This window comes from Zootoca vivipara, chromosome 13 (genome assembly GCF_963506605.1).
Source record: "Zootoca vivipara chromosome 13, rZooViv1.1, whole genome shotgun sequence".
NCBI classification, from domain to species: domain Eukaryota; kingdom Metazoa; phylum Chordata; class Lepidosauria; order Squamata; family Lacertidae; genus Zootoca; species Zootoca vivipara.
The window spans coordinates 20,036,396-20,049,097 of record NC_083288.1 but is presented as its reverse complement, the minus strand read 5'-3'; the positions used below and the strand labels follow the sequence as shown (position 1 = coordinate 20,049,097).

The 12,702-nt window shown below is 44.0% G+C and overlaps 1 protein-coding gene across 1 annotated transcript; it reads right to left on the bottom strand.

The window, feature by feature from the left end:
• Window positions 1–3,475: 3,475 nt before the first annotated feature.
• Window positions 3,476–12,018, bottom strand: HOXB13 (homeobox B13). Its single transcript, XM_035137155.2, has 2 exons — window positions 11,197–12,018; window positions 3,476–4,268 (listed from the first exon to the last, which is right to left on the bottom strand). Exons 1-2 carry the CDS (start codon window positions 11,885–11,887, stop codon window positions 3,952–3,954), a joined length of 1,008 nt encoding a protein of 335 aa, XP_034993046.2. The 5' UTR covers window positions 11,888–12,018; the 3' UTR covers window positions 3,476–3,951.
• Between the last annotated feature and the right edge of the window lie 684 nt (window positions 12,019–12,702).

Sequence of the window (12,702 nt, the reverse complement as noted above, 5' to 3'; positions counted from 1 at the left end):
ACTGATACGCGTGACCGGAAGGTGGAGCTCCTGACCTAATCTTGCAAGCAAACGCAAAAGCGTCATTTCCCCACCTCCCCACCCCCGTCGCAAAAAGAGGGAGAAAATAAATGCAGTAAACTCCTTTTGATCTGAAGAACCTCCTTTTCCGGGGAGCGTGAGGAGGGGCGGGCTGGAGTCAAGGTCAACACCGCCTATGTGCCAGGAGTAACCCGACCTCTGGGGTCAAAGTTAAGGCCTGATTTACTGTGCCTGGGAAGCTGCTCCTCCCTCGGTGCTGCTGGAGGTGGCGCATGCCGGCGGACAGAGCGGCTTCCTCGGCCCTTAGGCACAACCCCCACCACGCTGGGCCCAATCCTGATCCACTGGACTCATCCTCCTGGGGTGCCATTCCTCCTTCCTCAGTTTCAACGACTGAGAGGGGGAAAGGGAGGGGTTGCTAACACACCCTCACTGCAGACAGCAGAACACAATTTCTTTCCAGGGAAACCTACAAGAAAGGGGGGGGGGACGAGCCCCGCCCCTCGCTCCAGCAACCACAATACATGCTTGCTGACAGTAGATGCAACGGAATATTGCCTCCGAAATCGAAATCACAAGCCAGGCAGATTGAGATTGTGTATATGTATGTATGTATGGAAGACAGGAGTGCCTGGCGTGCTATGGTCCATGGGGTCACGAAGAGTCGGACACGACTAAACGACTAAACAACAACAAAATGTATGTATGTATGTATGTATGTACACACACACACACACACACACACACACACACACACATTTTTTGAAAGAGAGATCTCACCCCCCACCCCCACCCCCGCAAGACAATCTCAATCTGCCTGGCGTGTGATTTCGATTTGGATATATATATAATCTCATCAGCCTCGCTGCCTCGTTGCGGTCTTACCAAAGAGAGAAAGAGCAGTTCATCTTTGAACTTGGCCTTCCATTTACGCGAGCGAACTGATAATGAACTTCTCATTAGATGTTCTGTATTTAAATCCCAGGTCCTTCTGAGACAGAACAGCGCAAAGGATCTGACAGGACCAAGCACTGGCAGAACAAGTTGTGAGATGCAAGAGGCGAGCAATACACATATATTGGGGGTGGGGGGCTTAAAATGAAAGTATGAAGCTTTGTTTGAGGTTTGAGGTTCGACACAAGGGAGCTACCGAGGGGGGAGGGGATTCAGGAATGTCACCAACACTTGTGACGGAACAGAGCGAAATAAACACTGAAACACAATCCCCACCCCTCAGAGTCTTCTCACCTCAGAATCAGGTGAGTTGGCTACTTGAAAAATACCTTTTTTCCGACTGTCTTTTTTTTGCGCATTCAATTCTTTTATTTCTGTTATTATTATGTTTATTAATGTTTGGTCCTGTGGTGTCAGATAACGAGCACCGCTTATGCAATCAGTCTATGGCATTCAGAATAAATTATATACATGCGTATATAAGTACAAAATAATAACACTAATAATAATAAACAGACAATTATGAACATAAGACACTCTCATATATATATATATATATATATATATATATATATATATATATATATATATATATATGGAGCAAGCTGCATTGAAATCAGTGGGTGGTTACTTCTAAACACCAAAATCAGACTGTGGGGGCTTAACAGTACCAAAATCATACGGAAACAACCCACGTTCTGCGAAAGAATTTCCTTTGATTAGGAATACCACCCCCAAGTAAGGCACATTGATTTCAGTGGAAGTTGCTTCAAAATAATAGTAAAAGGTGCAGTCCTAAACGCACAGTTACTTGGAAGTAAGCCCCACTGATCTCAGAGTGGTTTACTTCTGTGTAGATTCTCATAGGATTGCACGGTTAGTACAGGAGTGTAAACAAAGTGTAGGCCTGGCTGTATTTTCTTCGATTTCGAAAACCTCCCCCTCTCTTCTCCTCTAGAGAATCAGAAATTTTGAACTAAGGTCTCATCACAACGCCCCAGATAAATAATTTCTTAAGGACCTACAGTCACCGCACTATTAGTATTGACTAAACCAGAGGTGGCCAATGTGGCGATTTTCAAATGCTGCTGGACTACATCTCCCATGATCCCTGGCTATAGGCTGTACTGCCTGAGGCTGATGGGAGTCCGAGTCCAACAGCATAGAGAGGGTGTCCTATTGGCTACCCTCGTGCTATGCACTGGCATTAGGACAGGCATACCCAAACTGCGGCCCTCCAGATGTTTTGGCCTACAACTCCCATGATCCCTAGCTAACAGGACCAGTGGTTAGGGGCTGATGGGAATTGTAATCCAAAACATCTGGAGGGCCAAAGTTTGGGGATGCCTGCATTAGGAGAAGCGTCTGCTTCCTGGTCCTCCTCTCACCGCCCCCCCCACGCACAAACTCCCCTTTAAATACCCGGATTCTAAACCAATTCATTTAGAGAACTCCAGTAGCTCCCAATTTTATGTAGCTAAGGAGCAGGACGTCAATAATAGTTAGGCAACATCCAATACAATTTACATTTTTTAATTATTTACCCATCCATATTTACTTTCCAACAAGATTCGCTGGATTCAAAACGATTTGCCCCGGTTCTGAGGGTGCATATATGGTTTCAGTCTTTATGTTCCATTGTATTATATACAGACAAGCAAAATAGGCCTTCACGCTTTAGCAGGTTTTTAATCCGTGGGGCTGGGCTTCAAGGGAAGTCCTTTTTCTGGAGTGGTAAATAGGGAATGACAAATAAAACATTTAAAGTTGGCTTCCCCTTCCAACTATCTGTATGCTGTGTATTGTAAATTCTCTAGCGTATCGTTCAGTGTCTTCCAAGGCACTTATTAACTTTTGGTAGTACTCAAATTCATTTAAATGCAATCGATAAAGGGATCATTGTCACATGATTAATCAACTCCCCCAAAAAAGTCGTCAATCGGTGGTTAGCCTATATACACGTACATACATATACATATAATTTACAAGCCATTCTAAAATATTAATTTCGTCATATGCAATGCTGAGATTTTAATATAGATTATAACCTTTCAAATTTACAAGTCCCCTAAAACATAGATTATGTTGTATGTATGTATGTATGTGTAATAGATTTTCTTCGTGGTAAAAATTCCTATCATTATTTCACACAGATTAAAGAGCAGTCTGTTCCTTCGCTTCTGCAAAATGTTCCCATTCAACGAACAGACAAGCGGAACCGAAAGCAAGCCGAGCCATCGTGGTGGTTATGGAGAATTTATTTAACATTCGGTTCGATTGATAGGCAGTTGTCGTTTTCTTGGTTTTATTTTCGTATTTCCCCCCACCCCCTAAAGCAGCTCTGAATTACGGAACTTCGTACAAAGAAAAATAGAATATAATTCGCATAGCAATGGCGCTAAGGCGGCAACGCCCCTCCCCCCGAAAAAAAAACACACATAAAAATGAATTGTAAATTGCACACGGCTTTCTTCTCCCCTTCCCAGCTCCCCCCCAATAATAAAATAATAAAAAACAATAACAACGCATCGCTTAAAAATAAAATAAAAAAACACCGTCTGCTTTGCAAATCGGGTTTTAACTTATTGGAGGAAACAGCAATAACAATAACAACGACGATAATTAACTTTTTTTTTTCTTTTTTAAAGGAGAGAGGCTAGGAGAGGCCGCCGGCCACGCCAGCGCTAAGCGAATTTCGTTGGCTTCCACCGAGGTGGAGAATGGAGACGGCGGGAGGCTGCAGAGCGGAGAAGCCATTGAAGCGTCCACGTGCGTAATTCTGCTCTCGTTTCCTCCTCCCTTCTCCTCCTGCTCCTCCGCCCGCGGCCTCCTTCCCCCCACCATCTCCTGTTCCCTCAAGGCCTTGGGGAGGCAGCAGAGAAGCCTGCGTTAATTTCCCCCTCTCTTCCTCGCGGGGGGAGCTTCTTTTCCGCCGCCTTTCCATTGATTCCTCCTCCGAGAGTTTGTCCCTGCGTCTCACGGGGTGCTGCTGGTGCTGCTGCTGCCGCCGCTGTTGCTGTTGCTGTTGGTGGTGGCAGGCGCGGGCGCACTGGTGTTTTTGACCTTGGCCACGACCTTCTTCTCTTTGACCCTGCGGTTCTGGAACCAAATGGTGATCTGTCTCTCGGTGAGGTTGGTGGCGGCGGAGATCTTTCTCCTCTTGTCCTTGGTGATGAACTTGCTGTTGGAGTATTCCTTCTCCAGCTCTTTCAGCTGCCCTTTGCTGTAAGGGATCCTCTTCTTGCGCCCCCGGCGGAAGGTACACCCCTCGGGAGGGTGCTGGCCTACAGCTTCTGACCGGCAGAAGGGAGGAAAGGAAGAAAAGAGGAGAGCGCATTAAACTCAGACGAGAGTTAGGAAGGAAGGCCTACCATGGGGAATGAAACTCATAACCACCACCGCCCAGTCCTTTGTCTAGGAAATCCCCCAAGGCCACAGCCGAGCGAAATGGACTCTTCTAAAAATCGCTGGACTTTCTTCTTGGTCCCTAAACTCACGAGTGAAGACTCTGCAGAATATTATCCGTTTTATTTCATTCTCTCTTGGTTATCTTTCACCACCTCATTTTCTCCCCTGCCCGATTTATTCTCACAGGCATTGTTCCCGAAACACAAATCTGCCGCCATCATGCCTTTTTCCCCGGCCTCTGTCTGATGCCGGTGAGGCCGTTTCTCTGCTTTGCGAGAGTACAACCCCATTTTAGAGAAGTTTGCTTTGCTTTGCGCGTAAAATCCCACTGAAATCACGGCGCGTAAAATCCCACTGAAATCATGTGGAGGTTGTGCGTAAAAAACAAAAACAAAAACCCAATTCGGCCAAATGTGGGCTGTCAAATACAGATGTCGGAAAATTTAGAAATCGATATTTTTCTACCTAACTGATCTGCCTGCCAACAATTCCTTTCACTTGTTTCCAACCCATTTTAACCAACGGTATTTAGAAGCAAAGTGTGCCACATATTTTCCTGTAGGTGTTTAATTTATTATAAAGAGTAATAGTGCAGGGTTTAAGATGACAAATTAGTCTGGATTAAGATGTCTTTGTTGGGGGGTTCAAATCAGCTGAGCAACTTCTACACTGGTTGTAAATAATTTGATGCAAAACCCTATTGATTTCAATGGAACTGATTTCCAAAAATATTTTGTTAGGAAAGGGGTTTGTGTTATGAAATTCAGCACTAGGTTTTGATTACCCACATATATTTTAGCAACCATCTTCACATTCACAAGATTTAGACAGACAGACAGACAGACAGACAGACAGACAGACAGACACACACACACACACACACACACACACACACACACACACACACCTGTATATTAATAAATTATTGTCAGTGTTTCATTTCTATGTAATCATTAACACCAAACAGATTGCTAGCCTTCCCATGTCCTGTTTTGGACATGGCTGGAGGTGAAGACTATAGTAATGAATAGCGCTCACAGAAAATAATACTGTGTTTTGGTACTTTGTATGAATATAACCTGCAGAACTGAATGGTACAAGGAAATAATCCTCTTATAGTTACTTGCTGTTGCATGTTACTGGTATCTGATGGAAAAAGCCATATGCTGATGGTGTTTTGGGACCTGAAGTGTTACCTAAATAAAGTGAGTGCAGAAATAATTTTAGTAGACAGAAGCATACAATTTCATAATGTGTGGATTTTTTTTTAATAAAAAAAATGTAATAAAGCTTTTTAACAAAGGGGATTGCTATGTTCTTACTGTGGGAATGTTCCCACACTTACAGACTGTGCTTTGAGGAACTGTTGGGTTATGATGCAAACAAGCAAGATGCTTTCATGAAATTTCAAGACTGAGCTACAACTTTTACTTCCAAAAATAAGTAAAAATGGGGAAAGAGAAACAAAAGATCTGGCTGGGTTATTTATTAATTTTATAGTGTGCTGCTGTGTTGTTGTTTTTTTTAAAAAAAAAGCTTATGACCTAACACTTGTGACCCAACACTTAAGCATCTTTGTGGTGTAACTTTATGAAACAACAGTCAAACTGTTTGGGTGGTCAATGTATGGCCCATAGATCTGAAAATTAACGTGAGATTATTTCATCCGGGAGCTATGCTACATTTAAATATCTTGGGTGGGACATCAGTTAACATAAATTATAGTCATCATCTGCAATTCAGATCCTCAGTTGAGTCTTATGATATTTGGTTGTTGTTGTTGTTGTTTAGTCGTTTAGTCGTGTCCGACTCTTCGTGACCCCATGGACCATAGCACGCCAGGCACTCCTGTCTTGCACTGCCTCCCGCAGTTTGGTCAAACTCATGTTCATAGCTTCGAGAACACTGTCCAACCATCTTGTCCTCTGTCGTCCCCTTCTCCTAGCGCCCTCAATCTTTCCCAACATCAGGGTCTTTTCCAAGGACCCTGTTATTTGGTACATTTTACTAAATGAGTTTTTAAAGACATGGATATGATGCAGCCAAGGGTAGATATTTTTATTTCCCATTGTATCTTCAATGAAAGAGATGTATGAACATGGTTAAAATCTACCACTGGAAGCCATAGATTTAGAAGTGCTTAACTTCAAATGTGCCCATTAATATATTGAGAAAATATTTTACTAAATCTTTGAGACAGAGGTTTTTGCTTGTGTGTCCTGTCTGTCTGGAGTAATTATTTCCTGCCTAGACACCAATAAATAATGCTAGATGCTGGTGGTAGATAACCTTACACAGCGTTATACATTACTGAAATATTTATATTCCTTGGGGGCTATACTGCCACAGCAATACAATGCTGTGATGATCGAAGGCAGCACACATTATTGCAGTATAAACGCTGTTGTTGTTACGTAATTTGAATAGTTATGAATTTATTTCATTGCCCACTGTTCACTGTGCAGTCAGTTGTAACTAATAGCAATCGTATCAGTATTGCATAACTGAGTAAAAACATTAGAGCATCCCCAATGGAAAATTCTCCTGCACATTCCCCATTCAGATGCATGGAAGGACCCATTCATTTGAGTGCGGTTGCATGCAAAAGAAAATGGTATAAAATTATATTAAATAAGTGTGTGTGTGTGTGTGTGTGTGTGTGTGTGTGTGTGTGTGTGTGTGTGTGTAATAAGTATGTATACACACACATTAAATAAGTGTGTGTGTGTGTGTGTGTGTGTATGTATGTATGTATGTATACATACACTAAATATTAAATAAGTATGTACACACTCACTTATTTAATACAATTGTATACCACCCTTCATCTTATGAGCTCAATGTGGGTTACAGATCAGTTACAGTGCAAGCAACCTAAGAAATAGGCAGAGAAGATAAAACATGCCTAAAATCAGCTGTAGATCAATCATAAAAACATCTCAGGGAGCCAACACAACTCCATAGAACAACAGGCGCTACTCGTAGCAACTCAAAAAAGTCCAGGTAAGCAGGTAGGTCTTAACCTGGTGCAGAAATGTCAATGTCAGGCATATTTGCTGGAGGAGGATATTCCATATCATCCTGCTATTGCACCCTTACTTTTTGTTGTTGTGCTGGTGACAGTTAAAGACATGAGATGTGAAATACTGAATCAGCATAATTGATAATGTAGGGTTTCACACGAGCAATTCTGAAACAAAATTGCATTGGTATTTACTGGGAGCACAGAGCACTGTGAAGTTGCTACTACACCTAAAACATTGGGAGACACTGGATTGGGGCCTACAGCACCAAAATAGTTACACTGATGCAGAGTATAGAAAGTTACTTGCTCATAAATATAAGGTCATCATAGAATGCGCTTGTCATATTTATTTATTTTCCTACAGAAATCTTCTCTTCTCATACCAAATTTTATTGCTCTGATATTGTTTCAGAATCTTGTAAAAAGCTTTGGGAGGTTGTGCATCAGAAAGGTGGCATTTTAAAAAAGGAAAAGGAAAAAATAAAGGTGGTATATAAATGCTTTATATAAAAAATTTGTTTCACTGCTTTTAAGATTTTTGCACCTTTTGGCTGAATTATAGAAAAGTACATACAGTAATTGATGCTGCTGCAGCCAGCAAAGCTAATATGTTGTGGCTTGGAAGATGTGTCTGCTAATAAAAGTAATGAGGAGATTGCCAGTCTACAACTACATTCACAGAAAGCATTATGGGCACTCATTTCGAGGTAAATATACAGATTTACCATGCTCTGTGGTTCACTTTTAAGAAGTTTCAGATTTATGAGTATTAGGGGCAGGATTCCCCCCCCCAACAGTAATTCCCTATTTGTGGAATTATCCCCCCCCCCAACATACACACATCAGGAAGTATATGTGGCCCCATTGCTGGCAGTTTTTAAGAGAAATCTTAATACATTTTAATTTCTGTTTCATTAATGGTTGTAATACATTTTAATTGATGTCACCAATTTCAAAGATGTAATGTGATGGCTTTATATACCACTACATTTTGTGGATGAATTTTTGTATACTGCCTTGTGAGGCAAATGTGCCCTGAAAGATGATTTAGAAATAATTCAAGAAAATTGATAAACAAGCAACATTTCCGCACTGAGGTTGTATTTTGTGTTAATGCTTAGCAGTGTAAATGTAGTGCAGAGCAAGTTCATTATTAATAAGCAGAGAAGCAGATGAATGATCTTTTCTTTGCCCCTAGGAAAAGTTTAGCAGCGATTCTAAACAAACTCAAGTGGAAAGATGTCCCACAGAAATTAAATGAGATTTATTTCAAGTAAATGCAAAAGTGGATCAGAAGTCAGGTCATTAGACATAGGTAGGGGTTGGGTCTCCTGTAATTGACTGAATTTTTTATTTAATTGAATAAATATTTGTTGTTGCACTGCAAGAGGATTAAAACCTCAATCTTGGGCTAGTGTAAATATATATCGGTATGTTTTGTGGAAGAAGCTTGGTTGGGGTTTTGCATACCCGGTAATTCTACTGCTTGATTAAAAGTTCTGCACAACCTCAAACCTTACATACTTGGCTCCCAACTTAATTTGTTGTTGTTGTTTGTTATAGACTTGGGAGATCTATTTTCAGACTCAACAGGTTCACTTCTGTTAAGACATCTCACATCTGATAGTCCACCAACTGCTCATTAGATATGCAACTGAAGGCACACTTACCCCCTGAGAATTCCTGCAGAATTTAATAGGGCTTGAGCCGGAATGAATGGTTTGGTAGGTTGCAGTCACACACTGCAATGGCCGCAGGTCTGTGCTTAAAGCAGGGGAAGATTCTACGACCCCTTGTGGCAAAGTCATATTAAACACCAGTTAGGTGAGTGGTCACTGGAAGGCCACACAGAGACTCATGGGAATGTAGTAGCTGAAAGGAAGTACCAGTAGTAATCTAGCCCATCCTATTTGCATCAAGATGGCTCTCCCATCCACATTAAAAAAACACCCTGTCCGTGCATGATATATTTAAGGCAATAACCCCTCTGCCTTAGGCCCACCACAGTTAACTATGCTGTTGTGGATGTAACATGTCCCTACCTACTTTAGGACTACTGTAGTCTGTCTCAGGGACTTGTCTCCTCTTTCTCTATTCCATCTTGCAGGGTCTCCACTCCAGACCAGTAAAGCAGAAATACTGAGGTTAACCTGCCTTCCTTAACACACTGGTTGGTAGATAGTGAAGCTTCATTTGTTTCCTTAGAGTCAATTTGCTCTAGACTGGCAACATTAGGCTTCCAGCGGAAGTACCAGTAAATGGTTCCTATGTCTCAATTCTACAATCAGTGTCCCACTGATACATTGGGGCGCACGGCAGGAATAGCAATAATTTCCAGCCTTAGCATTGCCTATAATTTTCTGCATCTGCCCTAAGGCACTTGGAACCAATCTGATTGTGCACAATTTTACTTGGGGGTGTTTATTTGGCCTTCTTATAAACACTTTCCCCCAACACACACACACACACACACACACACACACACACACACACACACACACACAAAGGAACAGCCCTGAAAATGCAGACACAGAAAGCTGGATGGGTAGGAAATCTAAGACAGAGTATTCTGCACCTGTAGCAATGCCAATATATTCTTGCTCCTTTATAGAGACTGACCTGATTTAATGGGACAAGATGTGATAGCAATATTGATAGCATAGCAGGTACTGGAGATAGAGGGTGCTCATACAGAGAAGCCCTCGCCCTAATTCTGGTTTGTGATAGGGGCGGACTGGGGACTACTCAGCGATGAGGGAAGGGCACTCCCCACATGCTCAGAGACATTTATGATTACACTACCCATGTGGTTTTTAACGTTATGATTACATCAAGCCTACTCCACCGTTGCAGAGCTGGTTCATATTAAATTCTAGATATTATCTGAAGGATCCAAGGTATGTAACTGAAGAAAATAAAATAAAAAGCTCTAACCTGCCATGTCATATTGGGTGTTGAAAAATAACCAGTAGGTGAGATTTCACAGCCTTTCTGAGCAGAATTTTTCATACACAAACTAAAGCAGCAACAACTAAGAGCATAGAGACTCACACACAAAGGGCATACATAGTTGTCTAACCTCATATATAATTTGTAATAATATTTCAGGTGACCCTGAGAGCAATTCATACAACAGTGAAATTAGCCACCCTGCCAGTGAAATTAGCCACCCATGTTTGATGCCTATATCTGCGTGTGCAGCTGATTTAATTGCAATATGAATTGCTTGGAATTATACACACTCCCGAACACAATTCTCTCATATATATCTCTCAGAAGCTGATGGGGGCACCATTAATTTATCATACAACTGAGGGAAATTAGGCTGGTTATATTATATTGGATCGTATCTTATTGTAGCGTGGGTGGGTGTGATATATAGACACCTACACACATGCAACGCAGGTATCCCAAGAACTAAGCTAATATAGGGATCGGCGCCAGAACAGATGGCGAATATTTGAGAACAAAGATGATTTGGACTGCATCTGCAAAGTTTCCAACCAGGACTACCCGCAGTCACTACAAACACACACATAAACAAACAAACACACGTCTAGGTTGAAAAGCAGACAGGATGGAGGCCCCAGCTCTTTTCCTTCTGGGGATCAAGCGCTCCCTGATGTCTAGTCCACCCAGCTCCCTGGAAAACCACGAAATCAACCCCGAGGATCTGGCGGCCTTGTAGGGCAGCGGCAGTGACAGGGGTGGGGCGGAGGGAGAAGAGAAAGAGGCGGCCGTTTCTTTCTTTCTTTCTTTTTCTTTTTCTAAAAAAATGCATTGGTTACCTGCGAAAGCAGTTTTCCAAAAGTGTCCTGCTGGGCTTTGATCTTTTGGACAACACATTTGGTTGTTCCATCCCCCGGCCAAGGCCCAGGGTTCGTGGTAAGGGTCCACGGGCAGGAGCGCTTCGTGCCTGGTGTCGCCAGGAGGCCCTCCGATGGTTTGCACTACCGAAACGTCCAGGTAGCTCGCCATCGGCTGGTAAGGCCCCGCCGCGTAACCCGGGTAGAAGGCGAACTCGGCTGGGCGCGTCTGGTACTCCTCGGGAGCCGCGGCGGCGGGCGCCGAACTGCAGGCGTCTAGGTACTTCTCCGCTGCCGTCGGGTAGCCGGGCTGAGGCGGCGCGGGGCACGGCTTGAGGGAACCGCGGGCCACTCGGTACGAGCAGTAGGCACCGCCGAAATATCCGCAGGAGAAGGGCGAGGCGCTGGTCGTCGAGGATGCCTGCGGGATGGCCGGGCACGGAATGCATTGCTTTGTCGACGCGTCTCCGGGGCCGGAGGAAGGAGGGCCGTCCAGGGCCGGAGCGGGGTACGCGGAGCCGTGCATCGTCGGGCTAAGGCCGCCCAGGGCCACGTTCCTACAGTGGCCGCCGCCCGGGAAGGCCGTCGGCGAGCTCAGCAAGCTGTCCATGCTCTTGGCGGGCACCTCATCCAGGCTCCTCCGGGCTTCTCCGAAGGCGGCGTCGGGGTCCATCCAGCGGAGAGCGCGGCGGGAAGGCGCATGGGCGCCCGCGGCTTGCTCCGCTCTGCTCTCGGTCGGGGTAACCAGATGGCTCACGGCTTGGACGACTGGGGGGCGGGCGAGGCGGCGAGGATCGTTTTAAAAGGCTGGCGACTGCCAAAGGAGGGTCGCCTAGGCGCCCGGCGTCAGCTTCTCTCCCCGCACCCGCACCCCCACCTCATCTTCCCTCCCTCCCCCGACGCAAAGGAGGCGTCTTTCCCGGAGTGGCGCGCTCATTGGCTGAGGCGCATCCACTGGAGACGTGCTGGGGAGGAGGGGGCCAGACAAAAATTGCGAAAATGCTTTTATGGCAAGACAGGGAGAGAGAAGGAAGGGTGAGGGGAGAGAGAGAGGGGAGAGGGGAGAGAGAGAGACCTGCACACGTGACGGACTTCTGTATAGGACGGATGGGGGTGGCGACATTTATTTATTTATTTATTTATTTATTTATTTATTTATTTTCCACCAGACCAGATTACTGCCCCCCTCCCCACATACCAGCGTCTATTTCCCTGCTCCACACGGAGTGGACACAATTGAATGGAAAGATCTAGAATTGGCTGATCTAGAAGGAATAGTCTGCAGTGCTATAGTGTTTCGAACTTGAAATAGAAAAGAAAGAAAGAAAGAAAGAAAGAAAGAAAGAAAGAAAGAAAGAAAGAAATACCGTGGGTATATCACTAGAAAACCATTAATTCAATTATGATCCATCTGAGATAAATGGGAACTGTATCCTGCCTTTCTGAAACTTCCTGATTTCCTCGAAATTCTTTGGCGAAGTATCCAAA